The sequence below is a fragment of the Rhinolophus ferrumequinum genome, chromosome 2 (genome assembly GCF_004115265.2).
Source record: "Rhinolophus ferrumequinum isolate MPI-CBG mRhiFer1 chromosome 2, mRhiFer1_v1.p, whole genome shotgun sequence".
Classification (NCBI taxonomy): domain Eukaryota; kingdom Metazoa; phylum Chordata; class Mammalia; order Chiroptera; family Rhinolophidae; genus Rhinolophus; species Rhinolophus ferrumequinum.
In genome coordinates, this window is record NC_046285.1 from 44,948,129 (window position 1) to 44,972,801 (window position 24,673).

At 41.5% G+C, this 24,673-nt stretch overlaps 1 protein-coding gene across 1 annotated transcript in view; it reads left to right on the forward strand.

Annotated features, from left to right (window-relative positions):
• Positions 1-52: 52 nt before the first annotated feature.
• UPK1B (uroplakin 1B) overlaps positions 53-24,673 on the forward strand; it is a 34,591-nt gene continuing 9,970 nt past the window's right edge. Inside the window, exons 1-6 of the mRNA XM_033134881.1 lie at positions 53-164; positions 12,629-12,716; positions 13,772-13,972; positions 16,526-16,600; positions 17,283-17,405; positions 18,656-18,835. Of these exons, the coding sequence (XP_032990772.1) occupies positions 12,648-12,716; positions 13,772-13,972; positions 16,526-16,600; positions 17,283-17,405; positions 18,656-18,835 (648 nt within the window). The 5' untranslated portion in view covers positions 53-164; positions 12,629-12,647. The remainder of the gene's footprint in view (positions 165-12,628; positions 12,717-13,771; positions 13,973-16,525; positions 16,601-17,282; positions 17,406-18,655; positions 18,836-24,673) is intronic.

The following is a 24,673-nucleotide window of genomic DNA, read 5'->3' on the forward strand; positions in this document are numbered from 1 at the left end:
ACAGCATCAGGCCCAGCCCATGTGAGATGCCTCCTCCCAATCACAGACCACCCTTCCCTGGTCCTGAAAGTTCACAGACTTCCCAAAGGGTAGAAAAGCATCGCAGGCTAGCTCGGCTTGCAGCGTGGGCCAGCACAGCACCAGGAGGAGGAAGAGAGGGCTCCGTGAGTAGACTGATTTCACTCTGTAGGAAAGGCAACTGGGCTGTCCGAGTTTGGGTTACTTTCTGGGGAGGGGAGTGAGCAGTCTGACAGGAAAAGAGGAAGAAGTTAATATCCTGCCATTTTTTTTGTAATTTAGGACATTGTGATTGTTCTGTTCTCTTTTACTTTATACAAATTGCGTTCTTAAACCCATTGATATTATCCAGTTCTCAGAACTGAGAAGAAAATTCTGTTGAGAATATTATTACTCATCCATCCTGATTTCTACCTCAAATTTCCTCACAGGAAGACCGAGAAACATCCGAGAACCCTGGGAAAACCTGTATCTCGGGATTAAATCTCAGATTACCTTTGTGGACCCCTAGTTTCCTTGTGAAGTCAGAAAAGCAAAAGAAATTTTAAGGAAACCGGTCATGTTCTTTCCTAATAATCTGTCTCAGCCTAGCAGAAAGAAAGTTTTCTGGTCTCCTGGTCAGAAATCATTTCGTCCTGCCAACTCATAAAGGGATTTATGAGGCAATTTACTCAGGGTTCTTCTCTGCAAACAGTTCTACTTAATAAATGCATCAATTAAAATAAGTCAACAAATTAGCTTTACCTATACACCGTTATTTTTACATAATTTATTTTTATTCTTCACCAATTGGTTTATTCACCAAGAGCTGCAGGTCCAAAGTACAGCTTTTGTTCTAACATTTCTGCACATAACACAAGTTAAGTTTCCAGTAACACTGGTATTATTTCATGTTTATAAGTATAAAACCCCAGCTATAACTAGCTTTAAATATTTTTATGATTTTTGAATTTTCATTAATTTTAATGTCATTTTTAATCAAAGACAATGTTTATTGACCATTTCTTTCCTGACTAGACGAAAGCACTCACTTACATTATATATATATACATATTTCAGATATATATGTAACTTTAGTTATATAGTTTTCAAACTTTGTAAAGAAATGGTTTTTCTTTTGATTAACTCTTCTCTATGAGGAGAAAATTTTCTTTTTTTTGCTTTCTCCTACAACAGACTTACTTGCTTTCTGCTACAATAGGCTTAAAAATCAATTCACCTCTTTTTTTTAACTACCTGGAAAGAATCATAGACTTTTAGACGCAAAGGGGACCTTTGACACCATCTTAGTCAAGAAAAACAAAACTGAAATCTCAGAATTTTTTTTTTGATCTCGCCTTTTACCTTCTTACCCAGAGCAAACACTGATCAGCTCTAGAATATGCTGTACCCTGCAGCTGGAATCTGGGCCTCATGGCCGTGCAGGCTGCCACATCCCTGAAGGGCTACTGTTCCCTAACTGGGGCAGAGACCAAATTCATGAGGAGGTACCCTGATCTCACATCCTCCAAGGACTCTCCGTAGTGTTGCTGCCCTGGGGCTGGACAGCCCCCTGGCATGGCCCATGTCTGAGGTCCTCACTTAGCTGAGAGTGCCTGAGCCATTGCTCATCTTAGCCCTTGATTTCAAATGGGTGAATGACTCTGAGATCATCACATCAAGCATCAGAAGTCTAGAGCATCTACGTCATTGATTACATTCCCCAAATTGACTTTCGTACCCCCGTGGCAATCTTGTGGTTACCGACTGTGCTTTCTAATCCCCTCACCTTCCGCCTTATCCCCACCACCCCTCACATCCAGCACCCCTGTTTTTCCTCTATGTCTCTGAGACTGTTTCTGATTAGTTCCTTCATTTATTCTTTTCTTTAGATTCCACATATAAGTGAGATCAAATGGTGTTTGTCTTTCTCGGTCTGACTTATTTCACTTAACATAATGTTCTCTAGGTCCATCCGCCTGATTACTGCACTGTACACCTGAAGATGAAGCTGAACAATAATGAATGTCAATTACAATTATTTATATATATATGTGTGTGTGTGTGTGTGTGTGTGTGTGTGTGTGTGTGTATACACACATATATATGGTTACAACCAGCGGAGTACAGCATTAGGAATAGAGACAGTGGAAATGTAATGGCTGTGTGCGATATCAGAGGGGTAGTGGATGGGGGAAGGGGAGTTGTCACTGTGTGAGGGATATAAATGATAAATGTCTAACTGTTACATTATTTTGTACACCTGAAACTAATTTTTAAGAAAAGAAGTCTAGAGCAGTGCTATTCCATAGAACGTTCTGTGAGGATGGAAATGTTCTATACAATAGCCACTAACCACATGTGGCTGTTGAGCACTTGAGATGTAGCTAGCATAACTAAAGAACGGAATTTTTATTTAATTGAAGTAATTTGGATTTAAATAGCTACATGTAGCTACTAGTTACCATTTTAGTTAGAGCAGGTTTAGAGCTTTAAAGCAAGAAAAACTAGTGGGTGCTGTGATCTGTGGGTAACATGTCCATGGGAACAAGTTCCTCTTTTTATCATTCCCAGAGACTCATCCTACCCTAAATTTAAGTAGAATAGCAATTGTCCTGATTGGAAACCCTCCACACCCATCTTTATTCTCAACCTCTTAAGTCATACAATTATCTACTGTTGTTCTAGGTTTCAGGGTCAGGGTTAAAGCAACAGCATATTGTGTTCCTTGTTTCTTCCTCTCCTATTCCTCCTTCCATTTTCTTTTGTTAATCCACATTTCTCTAACATGAGTAGAGTTTGAGGTGTGGTTTCTGTTATTTGCTCTAACAAACTTGGGTGAGGAAAAGAGGTAATGAACTTGAAAAAAATGATCTCATGCTTGTTGGGTGAGTTTCACTTCTTGTTCTTCTGCTTTGAAAATTGATTTGTTTAGTGAGCAGTCAATGGTTTTTAGACCTACTCAATGTGTCTGGCAACATCAATACTATGAATATGAATGATATTTATAAGAATGAAGGCACAAGAAAAAAAAAAGAAATAAAACTCTAGCCTTTTCCATTCCTCAGAGCAAAAGAACTCCCAGGATGTTGAGCAATTCAAGGAAATCATCGTGGTGCCAGGGTGGGGCTCAAAGGTGTTGTTCCTTATGTGGAAAACATTTTGAGGTGAACTGCCCTCTTTCAGTCAGGAACAATATCGTTCCTGAGTGGATAGCTGCTACTCTGCCCTCTACCAATCCCACTTTTTAAAACGTCCCCCATTCTATTTGCATTCTTTCTAGCCCTGCCAGTTTAAAAAAAATCTAATACATACAAGGGAAGTGCTACTTTGAAATCATACAAGAAATTTTCAGTAGACGCCATATTTGGGGTCTCAAAAGCAGGGGAAGAAAGGAAGATACATCAAACTATCAAGAGTCGGTCTCTATCCAGAAATCGCCCAAGCGCCAAATCGTGAATTAGGAGGTTTGCCGTTTTAGGTTCTATCTTCTCCTTGGTTTTCTTTCCTTCTCATGGAGGAATTCGTCTCTCTTTGGAAATATGAGGATGGGATCTAATTACATCCTTTACAATGAGGCATTGACATTGATGGCTCGCGAGACTCAATGTGCCTCTTTTACATGTAGCATCTGAATTCTAATCAGAAACAGTATAGAGTGACTCTCTAGTTGTGAGATTTTGTCAATTAGGGTGAAGAGTGAAGAAAATTTTGAATGAAGGGCGAGAGAAGGCTCTCTCCTTGGGAGCTTTGTTCTGTGACTCCCCTTGTGGCTGAACTTGTAAGGGGAAAGGGCAGGCTCTAGAGCAGGGCACTGGGAGTTTCTCTTAACTTGAAAGAAATACAAAGGGAGGTAGTATCCCCCTACCTTAAAAAGAAAAAAGGATTAGCAACAAATTCAACCTAAGGCTGGCTTAAGAATCAGGAGATCAGAACTCAAATTTTGACTCTGCAATGACACATCGATGGTCTTGAGCAAGTCACTGCCCCTCTTGGAGCTTTAGTTTCCTCATCTGAACAATGAGGGGGCTGACTACCAAGCCTCTAAATTCCCGGTCGGAGCTGATCGTCTATCATGATATGAATGGGCACATGGCCAACAATGGCACGAGGATAAATGACACCTTAATTTCTCCCTAATCACATACATTTCTAGGAAGATAAAAACTACCAAGAGTGTAGTCATTGATTTCTAGGCGTGCTCACCAGTTAACTTGAAAGTCTATAATTTTGCTTCTTTAGGGAAATTATTTGTCAACTTGACTTTTTTTTTGTTTAATGTACAGCAACCTATTCCTTTGTGGGTTCAGAATAACTCATTAGACAAACTTGGGTAAAGAAAAGAGGTACAAAACACCAGGCTGGATTGCCATGGAAGAGGGTAATAGGGAAAAGCCACACACACTTAACCACCAAACAGGAAGTGATTTGAGCTCCCTTGAAGAGCTGTTTGCTTAGGGCCGAAAGACGGACATAGGAAAGAAAGGATAGTTCTGAGCAGGGGTAGTTGGGAAAAGAAAAGGTTTCAGCTGAGCTTCAGAAGATGGTAAAGACTTCAATAGGGAGATAGGAGAGAAGGGATCCCAAAAGGAAAGACAACCTGAGCACAACCTGGTCACATGACCAGGACTCTCAGGGGAGCAGAGGAAGATAAGCAGCAGGGCATTTGAAACCTGGTTGGTACTGTCTTGAATACAAGCTAAGGAGCTTGTGCTTTATCTCTTAGGTTATCCAAGCTCTCTTCCACAGGCTAGAAGGAGAATGAAATGGTGGGGTCTGGACAAATACTGTAGCTACAGGCAAAGGGAAGGCATTGATCTGTCTCCAAGAGCTGAAAAGTCCAAAAGTTTTCAAATTTCACTGCAGCACAGTAGAACAAGAGAAATCTGGATTTGAAGAAATTGATCAGTGTCATGCGGGGCGGCCTGTGGGGTCTCTGCTCCCACTCCCCGCATAAGAACTCAGGATATGGTGAGGCCAAAAAGGAACACCCACGGAACCATAGGTAGGGGAGTCATACCACTCACTATATTCTTGCTGGCAGCTGGGTTGGAGACACAGGAAGCAGGAGCCACACTGTCTGCAACCTGCTGTCCACTTCTCCGCAATCTGCAACCCGCACTCCGCCGTGCTAACTGCAATCCCCTCTTGCCAGCCACCATCTTCTTGCTAGCCCCCATTTTCTGCTAGTGTAGCCACACCAGTTATATTACTGGCCAATGGCTCACTGGTTACAGCTGACGGCCAACTAGCCACAGCTGATGGCCAGCCAATCACAGTTGATGGCCATTTACTACCTGAGTCAGCACCTTTCTATGTGAGGCTGAGAGCCTGGGAACTGCTCTCTGGGGCTCTGTCCCCACAATCAGCAAGAGAGAATGGGGGGACAAGTGGAGCCATCTGGCAATAGGAAGTCAGAAGGAGTCTGTGGCAGAGCTTGTGGGGGCAGCGAGTGCTACCTAGGGCTTTCCTTTGAATTGAGGCTATAGGGAGCTTTTATAGGTGTTTAAGCAGAGGAGGGATACAAAATCAGAGCTGTGTTTTAAGACAGAGGATCTCAAGACTGATTAAGCAACTGGCACTTAGAAGGCATTTTTATATCTGTAGAACACCACAAAGTGTTGATATGTTAAATTTAAAATAATTAAGTAGATCGTTTTGGCCTAAATTCATACGACAAACTAGATTCTAACGAGAGGTGGTAGCAAGCACGCAAGGCTTAAGAAACATTTGTGAGAGAAAAATGCTTAAAATGACAAATATTGATCATTATTTTTTCTTCAAATTAGGAAATGATTGCAATTACTCAATTCTGGCATCAAAACATGTCGCCCCAGTATGTGGAACATCTGTGCTCTGTAGGATCATTTGAGAAACTCTACTTTAGAAGTTCGCTCTGAAAGCACTATGTGCAATGAAAACAGAATCTGTTGAATTCATCTGCGTTAGAGACTGGTGGTGGGAATTGGAAGGAAAGAGTAAAACGGTCTTAGGAAACGTCAAGAAATGATCATTTACTTCAAGGAATTGGCTTGCATGCTTGTTGGGGGCTGGCAAAATCTGTAGAGCAGGCCAACAGCCTGAAAATTCAGGTAGGAAGTTGATGTTGCAGTCTTGAGTCTGAAATCTGCAGACAGAAAACTCAGACAGGGTTTCTATGTTGCAATCTATGTTGCAGAATTGCTCCTTTTTCAGGAAACCTCAGTCTTTGCTCTTAAGCCTTTTGACTTTTGATTGAATGACATCCACCCACTTTATGGAGGGTAATCTGCTTTGATCAAAGTCCACCAATTTAAACGTTAATCACATCTGAAAAATATATCTTCACAGCAATATCCAAACTGGTATTTGACCAAACAACTGGGCACCATATCCTAGTCAAGTTAACGTATAAAATTAACAATCACAGTCTTCAGTTCAATACTTCCTTATCAGGCATTTTCCATGCTTCCTTATCAGGCAGGCAGAGAAAAAACTCAAGAAGTTATTAACTTGTAAGGCACAACTACTACACGTTCCAGAGAACACCACAGTTTATATTCTCTGTGTAGAGAAGGGCTCGTTTGTCCTTCCCTTTTGTCCTCTCTCCATGCCTGTCCTCTCTGGAAAGGTCAACAAATTCATAATGTTTGCTTGTTTTTAAGTAGCCGTTGGTGTAGAACTTTGTCCAAGTTTTTTTCTTTTTTAACCAGTATAAGTTCATTAGTCTGCCCTTATGCACAGACATACATAGTAGCCTTAAAAGATTCGCCAGACCTGATGGTTTTCTTTCATAGAAATCACATTGCCTTTCCTCTAAGGGTACCAGGAATGCAAGTGATTCCTCCAGCTTGTCTATTATGGAAGTAAACTCACCTGCCTCCGTTTTCCAGGGGACTTTCCTACAAGTTTTCCACTGAATGGGGATCTCTTTGATGTAGAAACTACGTAATATCAATTTACACATTTCGACCAGGGTTTTCCAACTTTACTCTTGAGTATCGTCTAACTTCTTGGGTCACTGCCTTCTGAGCTCAGTAATTTGCCTACAGGTTTCTTTAGTGTTAATTCTAGATTAGTGGTTTCTAACCACTGTGGTGTTAGCCACATGGTTAGGAAGTTTGGAGCTAATAAAGGGAAGCTCTCCCTTTATTAGTGAGGCCCACAGTCCCTTCTCTTATTTCAGTCAAAATTGATCTGTTTTTATATATTGGAGTTCCATATTGAAATCATATTTCCTTTGAAAATGTGGCTACATTTTAAAACAAAATTAAATCACTAGTTTTAGGTGCCTTCACCATTAACTAGTCTATTAGCTCTGGCCTATTTGCCTCAAGAAACTGAGGCAAAAGTTAAGAAAATTAATATTGGTCGGGTAACTAATATTGTGTTAGAACTTCACATATATTCGCATTTTATTTTCACAATAACCCTTTAAGTTAAGCATTACAATACTGACTTAGACTTAAAGCTCAACAGGACTAAGTAACTACCTGAGGTCACAAAACTGCTACGTGACAAAGCTAAGATGCAAACCCAAGTCTGTCCAAAGCCCATGTTCTTTCTACTTCACCATACTCTCGAACCTGTTCTGCAATAAAGGTCTATGCAAATAATTCATTCATATTCATTCATTCATTGAAATATACACTTTTTAAATTTTATTTTATCTGCCCTTTTATTTAGTGAAATAATTGTTTGAGTGCCTGTTATGTGTCAAGCACTGTACCACCTCGGACCTAGAGAGGCAAATAAAACAGGGTCCCAGTACCTTCTCCTTCTTTGGAGACTCTTGCAGTAAAGTGCAGATGGCCTGCATAGGTTGATGTGGGAGGAAAGAAGGCCCAAGGGGATCAGAACAGAGTCCTGCCTGAGTAATCTCTGCGTCAGCTCGCAGTCTTGAACAGAGGCCCCAGAGCTGGCCAAAGCCAGAGGGTTGAGGCCCAGCGGTAGGTGTTCACCGTTCAGGAATGCTGGTGGAATGCACAGAGGGCCCTCCCCTCCGGACGTACCGCCTGGTACCTGCCTCTGACCAGAGCCCAAGCACAAGTGGGAAGCTTTTGTTCCTCTCCCCCGCAACCAAAAATTTCCCCCCATGAATCCTCCCATGGAAAATAAAAGGCACGCATGGGTAAGGCCTTCAGGCCAGTCCAGCAGAGCAACCCCTGGGCAGGGAGAAGAAGTTGGAAGGGGTTGCTTCACCTCAATCTGGGAGCCCTTGTCTGCGGGTCCAGTGTCCTATAACTCCCCTTCAAGCCCCCAGGGGTCACTGGTACATACAACAAAACCATACCCAATATCCTACTCTTCCTAAATATGCCCCTGGTTATCATTCATAATTTCATATATTTGTAAACAATTTCGGTGTTTGCCAACCTCTTCTGCATCTTTTATCTTAGTGATCACAGCAACCTCATCAAACAAGTTGGGTTTCGTCCATTTTATAAAGGCAGAAGGAGACACTGAGTGGCATTGCCCAGGATTACACAGTAAGGACAGGCCAGACTGGGGTTTGAACCCTGGCATTCTGACATCATGTCCAGTGTGCTCACCATTGGACCACAGCCTCGAGACCACACTGTGAGCCAGCCACCAGAAGCCTACACTCGGCTCCCTAACTGCCATCCCTCTTGACATTTGTGGCTTTTTGGGAGGCTGCAACAAAAGTTCTAGGTCCTCTACACACTGCCGTAGTCTAAATACAAGTGGCCAAGGGGAGGCTATGAAATGCAGACTCTCACATTGATCTGTACATCCGCACCTCTCACTTCTAAAAGTTTCAGTCCCGAAGCTGCAGGTTTGGGATACATTGAGACAGGTTTTCTAGAAAAACATGTTAGATGATGTAATACAGAATTGTATACCTGAAATCTATGTAATTTTACTAACAATTGTCACCCCAATAAATTAAAAAAAAAAAGTGTGTGCAGCACTGGGTTTGGGGGAAATGTGCAAATATTAGTGTGGTATCAAGAGACTAAGGAGACAAGAACCTGGAAAAGCTAGTGAAGGGAGTCCCGGTGATTCTGACCTTTGTAAAGACAGGATCGTCTGAGCAGGGAAAACGTGTCTGCTGTCTCTGCTCCAGGGGTTGGCAAAGAAGCGAGCCAGGTGTTTCTTTTTCTACTGAAAGCATTAGACATGAAGCATGACTGTGTAAACTGCAGAGTGTTAAGTAAATGATCTGGAGCCAGGCAGACTTGGGTCAGAATCTTAGCTTTTGCATTTTCTAGCCATGTGGCCTTGGGCAAAGTAATTCATCTCTATATGCCTCCTTATCTCCATCTACAAAATGACAAGAAAACAGATTGTCCCCTAGATCCTCTAGGAAGAGGCAGCTCTGCTGACACCTTGATTTTAACCCCGTTAGACCCATTTCACACTTCTGACCTCCAAAACTGTAAGAGGATAACTTTCATTTGTGTTGTTTTAAGCCACTAAGTTTGTGGTAATTTGTTACAGCAGCAATAGGACGCGAATAATGATTTTGGTCAAAATACCATCTCTCAGGTCTATTGAGAGGATGAACATAAGTGCCTAGCATATGCTGAGAACATTGTAAGTGCTCATTAAATGACAGCTTTCTTCATCATTTTGATGATGAACGACAGGAGTGACTTTCTATGTTAGGATGTGCCACTGATGCCAGGTCCCTGAAGAAGAGGGCAATGCAGAGGGAAAAAGGAGAAAAATCTAGTGGTCAGCAACTTCAGATCAGACTATCTTGTACATCAATCTACTCCTGCCATCCATATATCAACCCACAGCCAGGCTGCTTCCTGACATTTTCTACCACACGCTTGTCTAGATTTCTTCAATTCACTCTTCTTTTTGCTCAAACTCTATCTGCCTCTTTCCTTCTTTTCTCCCACTTTCGTCTGCATTTTTCCACCCTGATTCTGACTTGCAATTCTCCCACAGAATACTCATTTGTCTATCCCTGCTTGTTAAAACTCTGTGTGGCAGAGTTGTCTTTGGGAAAATATGTATTTTATGGGACATAATTGGGTCCCTGGGGCCAAGCCCCTTTTCAGGGTCCCTTCAGCTCCTTTCTGGACCAATAAAGCCCCTCTTTGGGGCCCTACCTACCTTCTTCCTTTTCTCCGTGGCCCTATCTCCCTCTTTATTCTATAATGTCCAGTCATCGTTGCATTGAATCCATGTTGTTGTAATCACACTTTAAATTCCATGGAAGCACAAATTGTGTTTCATGTGTTCTTTAGGCCCAACTAATCACCACAAATAGGCTGCTACCTGACCAATGGGTGCCTAATCTGTAGTGCCCGATAATGGTACGGCATTTGACCTCTCCAGATTTTTTCCCTTTACTCTCTGTACTTGTGTTGCCTGAACTTCTACCTTTCACGGTCTATTTACTTGTGTTTCAAGTTTAGATGGTAACCCATCTGGTCAGGAGTAATGTCTTTGCATACCAGTCAGGGACTTTACAATGTGACCGACCCAGCTACTCAGTAAGGTTCCCCTTGGGGAAGTTTGTGCATTAACTCATTCAGGGCATTCAGGCTCCGCTCAGTCTAGTGCATAACAATCTCTGGAAAGAATGAATGACATTTCTAAGCATGACATGACATTGCCAAGCAGAAAGACATGAATGGCATTTTGTAAGCAGAAACTACACTTAGAGATCTTGTCACAATGGCCCAGATTCTTCTATTCATTCAGCAAACTTTGAAGGAGAACCCACTATGTGCTTAATTCTGGGCCAAAAACACTTATAAATTTTAACTCCTTCAATTCCCACAGCTACTGAAGTGAATAGGAAAGGGAAACTATTTAGAGATGTTTAAGATTACTTGGAAAGTTGTTAATATTTACATTAGAGTGTAACAATGGAGTTCAAATTTAGCAAGGTCTGACTCAAACAGAAGGGTTGCCTCCCACTGCTCCCCACACAAATCCCGACTACAGCCAAACTGGCTAGTTTGTTATCTCGTGGGCTGCTGGCTCTTCGAGCGCTCTAGTCCCTCACTTTACTTTCCCTTCACCTGGAATGTCACCCACCTCACCTTTCTGCCCCACCCACCCACCCCTAGTCTACTTAACAAAACCATGCATATTCTGCAATATCTTCCCTCCTCCGAAGCCCCTAGATGTATTATAACTATTTAGAAACACAATAACAATCTCCTTGCATATCACTTTATACCTCAAAATGCAAATTGGATCCTTTAATACAGTTTGATTTAGAGCATGAATGCATGAAGTGATCAATCAATTAATTAAACACTGAGAGGTGTGGATGGCTTTTCTCAAGGTGACTCAAGTGCAAAAGACAAAGTGACCCAAGCACTTACCCTCGTGTTCATTCCACAGGGTCCTCAGGGAGGGAGAAGCCCGCTACTTTTCAGTGGGCTTACATACAGAGCACTAAACATTTTAAGTAACTTCTGGCAGCCAGTGTTGGCTGGGGGTGGAGCTTGGGCTCGAGTCTCACAGACCCAAATCTCCAGCCTAGCTCTTCCACTTCCTGGTTGTATGACCCCCAGAGAACTTAATTTACCTAAATTAAAGCTTTTGTTTCCTTATTTGCAAAAATAAGCTTCCTCAGTGTTTTCCTTTTTCTACCTAATTGGGTTATAAGAATTAGATGTGTGTGTGTAAAGTACTGCCTAGTAGAGTGGCACGCAGAAGGAACTAAATGTTAGTCTCTCTTTTTTCCCACTCCCTCTCTATGTGACAGTGTACTTTTTTATTTGTTCACTATCTTTCATTAATTTATTTTTTTCTCACCTCCCTCCACCCTTCCCACCTGTAGGGAACTCGGGGTCCCAACTTCATTAATTTATTTTTAATTATAATTGACATACAGTATTATATTAGTTTCAGGTGTACAACATAGCGATTCCACATTTACATACCTTGCAAAGTGATCACCACAATAAGTCTAGTAACCGTTGGTTTCCATACATAGTTATTATAATGTTATGAACTCTATTCCCTGTGCTGTACATTACATCCCCATGATTTCTTTTATACCTGAAAGTTTGTACTTCTTAATCCCCTTCCCTTTTCTGTCCCTGCCTCCTCCCCGCTGGCAACCAAAAATTGGTTCTCTGATTTTACTCATATGTGGATTCTAAAAAAAACAAAACAAATGAACAAACAAAACAAAACAAACTCATGAATCCAGAGAACAAATGCCAACTATTTTCGAAAATAACAAAATATTCTGAGAATGATCGTTTTTAACAGCTGTCCATAATCCTTCTGGGAACCCACTGCCCACTCTGGCCATGGGTTTACCCTTTGGGTTGCACACCAGGGACCCTCGGTGAGCTTCAGCCCTGCCCAGTCGTCACCACCACAGGTCTGCCCTCGCTGACTTGCAGGACCTCAGCTCATCACTCACAAGTAGGCAGTTTATATATTCCGTGTCTTAAAGAACTCCTGAAAGTTTTTGGTCAGACTCTGGCAAATTTACTTATTTTTTTTTCTTCCTTTTAAAATGACAGTGATTACTGAGCTGAGTAACCAGATTTCCTCCACTGCTAAATGATTTCATGACTTTGGTTTGGATGTGTTGGAACGAGAAGGCAAAACACCATGGTGTGACTTAGTCATGTTATGGAACTTGCCGCAGTATGTGTTGCCTGCTCCTATTAAGTTGTAATGTTTTCAACTGTGTCTTCAGCTTGTGGCAAATCCTGGAGATGGCCAAAGACGACGCCACTGTTCGTTGCTTCCAGGGCCTGCTGATTTTTGGCAATGTCATTGTTGGTGTAAGTAATGAGTATTTTTCAGGAAATCTTCCTCTTCCTGTAATCATGATTTTATCAATCAAAAGTGAGAGCTTAAAGGAAAATAACTACATAACCACTGGCTCCCTACATCTTTCCTTCATTTTAAGAACTGTGTTACTAAAATATGCTAGCTAGAATTTAACTACATAAATAATCATATATAACTACGTAATATATTAAAAGACCATGGTAGAAAAAAATAGGTATTTCCTTCCCAAGTTTAAAACACAAGAACCTAAGAGGAGCCATGTCAACCACGGTCGGTGTCCAAACACTCCCACCACACACACGCTCTGATGTTTTTTCCTATTTCACCTTGGTTTGATTTCCATGGGACTCTGCTATGAAGTTTGCTGAGGGCAGATGTTTGTGTCTTCTTGTTCTCATCATACAGAGGCAAGTACCAGGATGTGAGAGGAGCTCAGAGGCCAAGCTGGGGGGTGTGGGACACGGTGTGATGGGAGAGCTCTGAGGACTCAGGATCCCTGCCCTTGGCCCGGCCTCGCCTCTGACTCTGTGTGACTCTGGACAGGCCTTTGCCTTTAAGGGCCAAGACCCCTCATCTATAAAGTACAGGGCGTGGGAAAGTTAATGACCAAGGTTCCTTCCACTTAGAACCTGCAGGGGTTCTCTGGCACTGATAAATATGACCAGTACCAGTTCCCATATTACGATCCAGGAATTTGGGTGACGGGCACGTAATATGGGCCCTGGGAATGGGGGATGGGAGAGTATCATCCTACAAGAAGATGTTGTTTGAGTGGTTCATGCCCCAAGAACTTTATAGATTGTCTGAAAGTTGGTTTTTCCCAAATAGCAAAAAGACAGAGCCACATGTGGACAGAGGCATGCAACCAACGAGTAGGATGGAAGCAGCTGTTTGATTTCCTGAAAGTGAGGACTTTGAGTCAGTCGCTTAAAGCCTATGCAGCGAACAGAGTTAGTCTCTCTTTCTCACCCACCCCCACTTCTCCACCCTTCTCTCAACACTGCTCTTCTGGCCGCCAGTCTGACAGAAGTCCCTTTGCCCCCAGATGTGTGGCATCGCGCTGACCGCAGAGTGCATCTTCTTTGTGTCTGACCAGCACAGCCTCTACCCGCTGCTGGAAGCCACGGACAATGATGACATCTACGGAGCCGCCTGGATCGGCATGTTTGTCGGCATCTGCCTCTTCTGCCTGGCAGTTCTCGGCATTGTAGGCATCATGAGGTCCAGCAGGAAACTTCTTCTGGCGGTAAGACCAGAAAGCTCTACAGTTGTCTCCTGGACCAATTTTGATGGATTGTTTCTTCTTCCCTGAGCACAATGCCTTGCCCTTTAGTGGGGAAAGGGGAGCACAGAGTGTCATGGGAGAAGGAGGAGGAGACTCTCCCTGCAGTGAAGCTTGTCCAAGTGAGGGCAAGGACGCCCTTCTGCTGTTGCAAGTCCAGAAGATTCCAGTGAAAAGAACCCAAAGGGGAGACACCTGAAGGTGACCCTGTTGAGTATTTTTCAGATCTGTGTTTCTCTAACTGGTATCTTCATGCACCCAACTGGAACTGGTACAGCCAGGAGCTACTTAGGCCAAAGGAGAGACAGAGTGAGAACTTTATCATTAGATTCTTTTTTTCTCTTGACAATAAATAATTTAAAGTATGAATCAGACTTTGATATATCAGGATATGAAACACAAAACATGCATGCATTTTTAAGGGAAAGTGTGAGCCTTGTTAGACACTTTCGAGCTCAAGGCTGATGATTTTGTGTGATGGCCTGCACTCCCCATATTATACATTCACACTGCTTTTCAGGGACCCTCAAGATGCTTGATGCACCCTGTAGACTACAGCCTCAGCTCCCACCTGACTGTGGAGGCTCTAATTCTGTGCACCCACAGAGACAGTTTGGCCCCAAACCACAGACAGGAAGGTTGTACCCTGCCTTTGCAGAAGGAGTAATTTTGAGATATTTTGCAAAAATCGTCAGAACTAAGAAACCTCGGTATTAGGTCTAGTCCTCTACTCTCTGCCCCAGGGTTCGAGACAGCAGTTTCTCACACTGTGATGGGGACCAGCCCCCCGCCCCTCCCTGAAATAATTCTCCACCGACCAAATGCTGCAGAACCCGAGTTCCACCTTTATGGAACCAGTCCAGCAACTAACCAGTGCTTGTTAGTTCACTTTTCCTGTGATCTGACATTGTCCTGGCACCCAGGGAATGCAGACCATTTACATTCTCTGGTTCCTTAGTATCAGTTAGTTCCAGGGCAAAAGCACCCACTCTTGTAGGGTGGGGAAAAGAATGCAGGGAAAGGGAGAGGAGGGGCAGATGTCCCAAGAGACAAGCTTCAGCTGCATCTCAGTCTCAGTTTGGGCCAGTCACGTGTGCCTGATGCAGCCAGAAGATCAGCTGGGAGCAAACATTCTTCACCATGCCCCAAAAAGAGGAGCAGGACACCCGCCGACGGGCTGATGGAGAAAACACCTGCATCCCGTGCCTCCTTTCTGGAGTGTCTCTAAGGGGATTCTAAGGCTCTGAAGGGGAGCCAGGCAAGCCCTTGAAAAAGATCAAGGCAGCAGCTAATACAGGAGGGGAAATTCTATGAGGCCTCTGAAGGTGCTTCTGCTCTTTACTCTCCATCCAAAGTTGTTCTCTGGGACAAGTTATTGGGGCAACAGAGCCTCCCCTGCCCAGGGAGCAAGAATAGTTTTCCCTGCACCCCCCCCCCCACCAACACTGACCACAGTGCTCCTTCTCCAGAAGAACACAAGGACCAAAAGCATACAAGTTCTGAAAATTAAGTTCACGAACTTGTTGCAACGATGTTGCTAACCATTTTTTTATATCAGAGGGATTGTTCATTATGAATTTGTACCAACTAGACAAACAGTTAATCAAGTTTACTATTTGGAAGTGCTGAAAAGGCTGAGTGAAAAAGTTAGCTGAAAAGGACCTAAACTTTTCGCCAACAATTCATGGCTCTTGCATCACGACAACGCACCAGCTCACATGGCACTGTCTATGAGGGAGTTTTTAGCCAGTAAATAAGTAACTATATTGGAACACCCTCCCTACTCACCTGATCTGACCCCCAATGACTTCTTTCTTTACGTGGAGATAAAGGAAATACTGAAAGGAAGACATTTTGATGACATTCAGGACATCAAGCGTAATACGATAATAGTTTTGATAGCCATTCCAGAAAAAGAGTTCCAAAATTTCTTTGAAGGGTGGACTAGGCACTGGCGTCAGTGCATAGCTTCCCAAGGGGAGTACTTCGAAGGTGACCATAGTGATATTCAGCAATGAGGTATGTAGGCCTTTTTCTACGATGAGTTTGAGAACTTAATTGTCTGCCCTCGTGTGTGCAAAGCTGAGGAAAGCACAGACAGAACTCTTACAAAGTCCTTGTCCCAGATTCAGGGGTCATTTTTTGTTCAGATATTTTCCAACCATAAATAGGGACAATGTGGTATGAGGGCATCATGTGCGCACAAACAGTTTATTCTCTTTTATTTGTTTTTCTTAGTTAAAATAGAAATGCAGGATACTGGACTGAGAAAGCTCTATATTCAATGGGCATCAATTCTCTGGGGAAAAGAAGAGAATTGAGCTGATTAGCAGCTGGCACCAAGTCTTGCTCCAAGCAGCTGATCAGTGAGGGTTTGTTGAATAACTACGTAAATGATTGGATGATTATATTTATATGAATATACTGAAAAAATATATAAAAATTATTTGTTTAAAAAAGTCTTTCTTTGGAGGCAAATGTAACTCTTTTTTAAAAAAAAATTTATTTCCCTTCTAGTATTTCATTCTGATGTTTATTGTATACGGCTTTGAAGTGGCATCTTGTATCACAGCAGCAACACAACGAGACTTTGTGAGTACAATCTCAAAAACCACAGAGCAAAATGATTGTGACAATCATCATTGTCATCAGATGAGAATATGTGACCTGTATTAAGTTCTTACTCCACACCATACACTCTAATAAGCACATTCATAAAAAATATGTAATTGCACTCACAATAACCCTACAAAATAAGTACTATCACTACTATTATTTTATAGATGAAAAAAATGAGACTTAAAAAGGTACAGTAACATGTCCAAGGTTACACAGCTGGTAAGTGAAAGGGAAGAATCCCAAGTCCAGGCAGCGTGACTCCTGGGGCCCAAGCGTGTATCCCCCATGCCTTCCACCACTCTGCCACGGCCATTGGCCCCCAGGAGGATGGTCAATAGTCCATACATCCAAGACCTCCTCTCGAGTCAGCATTTTTCTCCTTTCCTCCAATCCCCAGGCAAAGCCACCCCACAGTGCCTATCCACCCTGCTCTCACTGGGATTTCTTTGAAAATGGGGATTTCTCCCCACACAGGGATTTCAGCCACACAGAGCAGCCTCACAGCCACTGACTGCTACTCCTACTCCGTGACTGAGCACAGTTTTATTGCAGGAGACTGTTCAGTGCCCCCAGCCATGAGCCAAGCAAATCACTTTTCCCTCCTTGGGTGTTAGTGTGCTAACACTCCCTCTTCTGTTGCCTCCTCCCTTCATAGTTCACACCCAACCTATTCCTGAAGCAGATGCTGGAGAGGTACCAAAACAACAGCCCTCCAAACAATGATGACCAGTGGAAGAACAATGGAGTCACCAAAACCTGGGACAGGTTCATGCTCCAGGTAACGTCTGTGGTCATGGGGAGATGACATTTTGTACCTAAACTAGTATCCAGAAGTATACATATGATTGGGACAGAAGACAAAGGGTGGGGACCACAGCCTCTAAGAGGAACATAGGCAAGTTCACCTACTGCTCTTATTTACCGGCAGGGGAAAGGAGTTGTACACATGACTCAATGGGACCCCTAGATCTATATGTTTTCACTCTGTTAGCAAGAACTAAGCTTTTCAAATGAAAAAGAGAATGCTCACACATTTGAAAAACCCACTTACCAAATTTTTAAAGCCCAGTTTGAAATAAGCTTGGGTCAAACATAACCATTTTTCCCCAACATGCTCAGGTCAAAATACAGGATGATTATTTTCTTTGGTAAGATATCTTCCACAATCCAGGAGCAAAATAGGAAATGCTTTAAAGATGGTTGATTTATCATCAAGTGTGCTTGGATATATTTATTCTAAAAGTTGAGAGATGCTTGTAGTTTTACTTTTTTTAAAAAAAATTCCAGCAGGATTTATAAAAAGGAAGAAAAGCAATATGTATTGTGCTTTATCCTCTATCCTTCATTCTATCCAGAGTGGATATTAGCTATGTGTTAATCATTTCTTTCTTTCCTATATAGAGGCATAGCTGTGTGTCACCAAGTTTATATTATCTTTTCCAGTTTATTTTCTCCCGTTATAAAAGTAATACAAAAATACAATATAAAAAGTAACTCTAGAAAATGTTAAAAAATATAGAAAAGTAAAACAAAACAATTTACTCATAATTACTTCACCCCTAGAAATTTTAATTTCCTGATTCTCAGTTTGCTCATATGTAATATGAGAACACTTAAACGTCTCTCACGTTGTTGTATGAAGTCATTAGTACTTCTTAAGTATTAGTATTTATTGAGGCTTTACTATGAACCAGGCATGAACTAATTTAATCCTCACAACTCTATGAGATAGGTATTTCATTTACCCCCATTTTATAGTTAAGGAAATTGAGATTTGACGAGTTTAAATGATTTGTCAAAGGTTGCAGAGCTCATTAATGGCTATAAAGTAATAAATGTAAAAGTATTTTGCAAACTCTAAAATAGAAGTTATCAGTACCTTCAGCCCTCGTGAGAAATTTTTAGTAAATATAAAATATGGTGCACTTTTCATATCTTCATTCTCCATAAAACCTAAACTAAGTTGCTACACTGGTGTCTGTAGCAAGAACCATGGAAGAGAATTCTGTCCTTGTCGTCTGCTGACAGGACAACTGCTGTGGTGTGAATGGTCCATCAGACTGGCAGAAATATACGTCTGCCTTCCGGGCTGAGAACAATGATGCTGACTACCCCTGGCCTCGTCAGTGCTGTGTGATGAACAAGCTGAAAGAACCTCTCAACCTGGAGGCCTGCAAACTAGGAGTGCCTGGTTATTATCACAGTCAGGTGAGCCCTTTCTCCCCCTAACACCTGCCAGAAGGTTCTTCCGCTATCCATGAGGAAAATACTGGTTCGCTGTAGGTAATAGTCTCTCAGTAAGGAATCTGCATCCTGTTTCCTAAACTTCATGTGAACTATTTCCATGATTTTACTTATATGTGGAATCTAAAGAGCAAAATAAATGATCAAACAAAACAGAAACAGACGCACAGATACAGAGAACAAACTGACGGTTGCCAGATGGGAGCAGGGTTGGGGGACTGGGTGGAAAGGGTGAAGGGATTAAGAAGTGCAAATTGGTAGTCACAAAATAGTCATGGGAATGAAAAATAGAGCATAAGAAATATAGTCAATAATATTGTTATAACTATGTATGGTGCCTGGTGGGTACTATACTTATCAGGGGAATCACTGTATAAATTATATAAATGTCTAACCACTACGCTGTACACCTGCAACTAATATAAAATAATATTGAATGTCAACTGTAATTGAAAATAACAAAATGAATGAAGTACTGACACATGGGACAACATGAATGAACCTTGAGGACATTATACGAAGTGAAATAAAACAGACACAAAAAGACCCAAAAAAAAGTGAACGCTAATCGAGGGCTGATCTGGAACATTTTACATTTTAATAAAATTCACAGAACATGAGAATTGCAATAGCAAAATCCAACTTTGTTTAAATGAAAACTATTTGTACAATATATAGAATTGGTATTTCAAAAACTTCATGAAACAGATTTGCTCTATTTTTGCAAAATGTAAATTGGAAGAGATGATACACAAAAAGAATGTTTTGCCAGTTCTAAAGCAATGGCAGTAAATGAGGGTAAATGCAGTAATTGCTGAGGGTAAATGCAGTAATTATATATCCACATTCCTTATTAAGCAGTAATATAGGATAGTCTTAATAAAATATTAGATTGGCGATTTGGGTAAAAGATAATTGCCATACCGATGGTTTTTGAAAAAGTGTCTCTAGCCTAATGAGAATGATACAATGATGATGGAAACTAACATTTATCGAGTACTTGCTAAATGCCAGACACCGTCCCAAGTGCCATACATATATTAACTCATTTAATGTTCAACAGTAGGTGCCAGTATCATCCCTGTTCTATGGATGAGGAACTGAAATACAGAGATTCCAATAAGTCCCTCACCCAAAGTCATGCATCTAGTAAACGGTACAGTCAGGATTCAAACGCTTGCAGTCTGGCTCCAGAGCCCAGACTCTAAGCCAAAAAAGAACTTGGAAATAGTCCCAAAAAGCCCTGAAGAGAATCCTCACACACTTATGGTCAGCCTCTGAAATGCTGTGCACGGCTTTGCAAGTAACAGCTTTGAGGAAAGCTAGTTGTGTGCCAGTTTATTAAATAATTGAGAAATGTCAGGTTCTTGAGTCTTGGAGTAGATAATACAAAGTGCACATTCAGAACGAAAGACAGAGCACTGCTGATCATTTGGCCACACCTGGAATAGTGCCTGGACTAGGATTGGTTGCATTAATCCAGAAAAGGACAGGGGAGTGACACAGATTTTCTACAGAGTCATTCAAAGCCATGCTTATTTAGCTTTTCAGCAACATTATTTTGGCACCGTTTTAATCAGTTATATTCAGACAGCTATAAAAATAAAATTTATTGCCTGTAATCATAATATGCAAGATAATTATCACTCTCAGGAGTCACAAAATGCTGTCAATAATTCAACCATGGAACTGGCCCATGCTGACATGTCTTGACTGGACTATAATTGCATACAAACTGTATCATTCTTTGAAAGGCACAAAAAACTATGTCTGCCTTCAGATAATAACTTTCTCTCACAGCCACACTATGACATTCTAGTAATGAGGGACCACACACCTGTTTTGACAACCCTTCTAGCACTCACCCTTACAGGTCGTTGGCCTCCCCTTGTCCTTAACTTTTCCACTTTCACTACCCACCAGCTGCACCACAACCACTCAGTGCTGCTCCCCAACCAAATTCCTGAATCCCGAAATTCCTCTCTCTATCCTGCTTTCTCAATCTAACCTGTTCTTCACCCTCAATATAATCTCTTATCTATTAATCTTCTCTAATTCTCCCCATTCCTTTCCCCAGATTCTTACACACTACCATTCTCTGAGTTATAGGTCTTGCTAATTCTCCTACAGCAATCCTTTTCCACAAAGCAAAATAGGCCACCCCAGTACCTCATACACTTCACTTCTTTTATTACTGTTGACACATTGAACTATATTAGAATTATTTGTTTGCAAGTCTTTTTCTGTGGGTCTCCTTGAACGCTTAGCATAATGCCTGGCTCAAAGCAGGCACCCATACATGTTCGGTGGGCGGACGAATTAAGAGGTGAATGGTTCTCTTTTTCACGTCCATATTGTAGCTTTTCAAGATCTACCTTGTACAAATGAATGCTAACAAAATTAGGGAAGTCATCATAAGTGCGGTAATTATAGAAATCAACCAGAATTTCACACACCATGTCAGATGCAAATATTCATATTCATCTGTCATGGTCCATCTGCCTCAGAAATGCAACGTGCAAACTCTGGTCATTACATCTCAAGAATATTACAATAGAACTAAGGAAGAGCAAGTTAAGCACCCCTGTAATGATGATAAGGCACTAAATGGGAAGAGGTGCAAAAAACTAAATGGGAAGAGGTGCAAAAAACAGGTTTTCATCTGTGAACTCCATGAGGGCAAGACACATTTCTGTCTTGTCACAGCTGAAAGCCCAGCCCCATGCCTGGCACCGGGCATTAGTGGGCTCATATACATATTATTGGACAAATGACCACCTCCCAGGGTTGTTGGAAGGATCAAGTGAATAATGGATATAGGAGCGTTTGCGAACCATCAAATGTGTCGTATGATGCTGTTGTAATCATTACCTCATATCACGTCCCATTCATCCTGTCAGCGTCTATTAGGTGTCCACTCTGTGCCTGACACTTGTTCTAGAGATTCTAGAGATTCAACAACGAACATGATAAAATTCCTGCCCTTGTAGAGCTTGCACTATAGTATCAGAGACAGACAATAAACAAATCACCAACCAAATACATGATAACTTGCAGGTAGTGATATATGCCATGAGCAGAAATAAAGCAGGGTAAGTCTACAGAGGATGATGGGGAAAGGGCATTTTTCTCTATGGTTGTCAGGACAGGGTTTGTTGAGATGACATTTGCACAGAGTTCTGAGTTAAGAGAGGAAATGAGACCCTCACTTAAAGAAGATTGGGGAAGAGGGTTCTAAGCAAAGGAAGCAGCAAGTGCAAAGCTCCTGAAGGGAGAGCAGTTTTAGCTTTTTGGAAGAACATCAAGGAGATCGGTGTGGCAAGGCCAGAATGAGTGAAGGAAGGCAAGGATGAATCTAGATTTTGTTGGGCCTGAAGCTTGTAAAATTGGTGGAGAGGGGTCCTCCTTAAGAAAAACAACTGTGAAAAAAAAAAATAGGTACAGGTCTTTGACAGGGTCTTAGAAGTAGGCAGCCCCAAAGTGCAATCTATTAACTTTACAGTGAAATAGCCTCTGGAGTGAAAGCTGGGGTCATAGAGAGAGGCTGGGCCATATCATACAGTGCTTTGTAGGTCATTGTGAGGGCTTACGATTTCATTTTAAGGGTAGTGGAAAGCCATTGAAGGATTTTGAGCAGGGATGCGAAGTAATCTGATTTACTCATATGTCTTACAAGGATCTTTCTGGCACCATATAAAGACTAGTAGGGTGCCAGGAGTGGCCTCAGGCCTCAGGGAGACCAGTTAGGAGGCTATTGAAGTAATCTTGGAATGAGGACATGGTAGACCAACGTGGTAACAGGAAGTAGTAAGTGTCTGGATTTAAGATATGTTTTTAAAGTAGGCACAAAAGAATTTGCATAAGTATTTGATATCAAATAAGAGAAAAAGCAGTTAAGGATAATTCCAAGATTTTTCATTTGAGCATCTAGGTGAATGGAGGTGCCTGTAACGTAGATGGAGAAAAGTAAATGGGGGAGAAATGAAGGCATAGCAAAGGCAGGACATGTCAGTGGATTAACAAGGGACTGGGACACAGAGAAGTCAGAACCCCTGTAGCCACTGGGAGGGGATTAAACTTGAATGTCAGCCTTTTTTTTTTTTTTTATTGGGGTGACAATTGTTAGTAAAATTACATAGATTTCAGGTGTACAATTCTGTATTACATCATCTATAAATCCCATTGTGTGTTCACCACCCAGAGTCAGTTCTCCTTCCATCACCATATATTTGATCCCCCTGACCCTCATCTCCCACCCTCCACCCCCCTTACCCTCTGGTAACCACTAAACTATTGTCTGTGTCTATGAGTTTTTGTTTCTCATTTGTTTGTCTTGTTCTTTTGTTGTTTTTGGTTTATATACCACATATCAGTGAAATCATATGGTTCTCTGCTTTTTCTGTCTGACTTATTTCGCTTAGCATTATACTCTCAAGATCCATCCATGTTGTCACAAATGTTCCTATATCATCTTTTCTTACCGCCGAATAGTATTCCGTTTTGTATATATACCACAGCTTCTTTATCCATTCATCTATCGAAGGACATTTTGGTTGTTTCCATGTCTTGGCCACCGTAAACAAAGCTGCAATGAACATTGGAGCACACGTGTCTTTATGTGTAGATGTTTTCAGATTTTTTGGGTAGATACCCAGGAGAGGGATTGCTGGGTCATATGGTAATTCTATTCGTAATGTTTTGAGGAGCCTCCGCACTGCCTTCCATAGCGGCTGCACCAGTCTGCATTCCCACCAACAGTGTATGAGGGTTCCTTTTTCTTCACAGCCTCTCCAACACTTGTTACTATTTGTCTTGTTGATGATAGCCATTCTGACTGGGGTGAGGTGATATCTCATTGTGGTTTTCATTTGCATTTCTCTGATGATTAGTGATGTTGAGCATTTTTTCATATGTCTATTTGCCATTTGTATGTCCTCTTTGGAGAAATGTCTCTTCAGTTCCTCTGCCCATTTTTCAATTGGATTGTTTGTTTTTTTGTTGTTGAGTTTCATGAGTTCCTTGCATATTTTGGATATTAGCCCCTTATCGGAGGCACTGTTTGCAAAAATCTTCTCCCATTCCGTTGGTTGCCTCTTTATTTTGTTGATGATTTCTTTTGCTGTGCAAAAACTTTTAAGTTTCATATAGTCCCATTCGTTTATTTTAGCTTTTACTTCCATTGCCTTTGGAGTCAAATTCATAAAATGCTCTTTGAACCCAAGGTCCATAAGTTTGGTACCTATGTTTTCTTCTATGCAGTTTATTGTTTCAGGTCTTATGCTTAAGTCTTTGATCCATTTTGAATTAATTTTGGTACATGGTGACAGATAGCAGTCCAATTTCATTCTTTTGCACGTGGCTTTCCAATTCTCCCAGCACCTTTTATTGAAGAGGCTGTCTTTTCTCCATTGCATGGTTTTGGCTTCTTTGTCAAAAATTATCTGTCCATATTTATGTGGTTTTATTTCTGGGTTTTCAATTCTATTCCATTGGTCTATGTGTCTGTTTTTCTGCCAATACCATGCTGTTTTGATTACTGTAGCGCTGTAGTACAAGCTAAAGTCAGGGAGTGTGATACCTCCAGTATTGTTCTTTTTTCTTAAGATTACTTTGGCTATTCGGGGTCTTTTGTGGTTCCAAACAAATCTGATGATTTTTTGTTCTATTTCTTTAAAAAATGCCATTGGGATTTTGATGGGGATTGCATTAAATCTGTATATTGCTTTGGGTAATATGGCCATTTTAACTATGTTGATTCTTCCAATCCATGAGCACAGAATGTCTTTCCATTTCTTTGTGTCT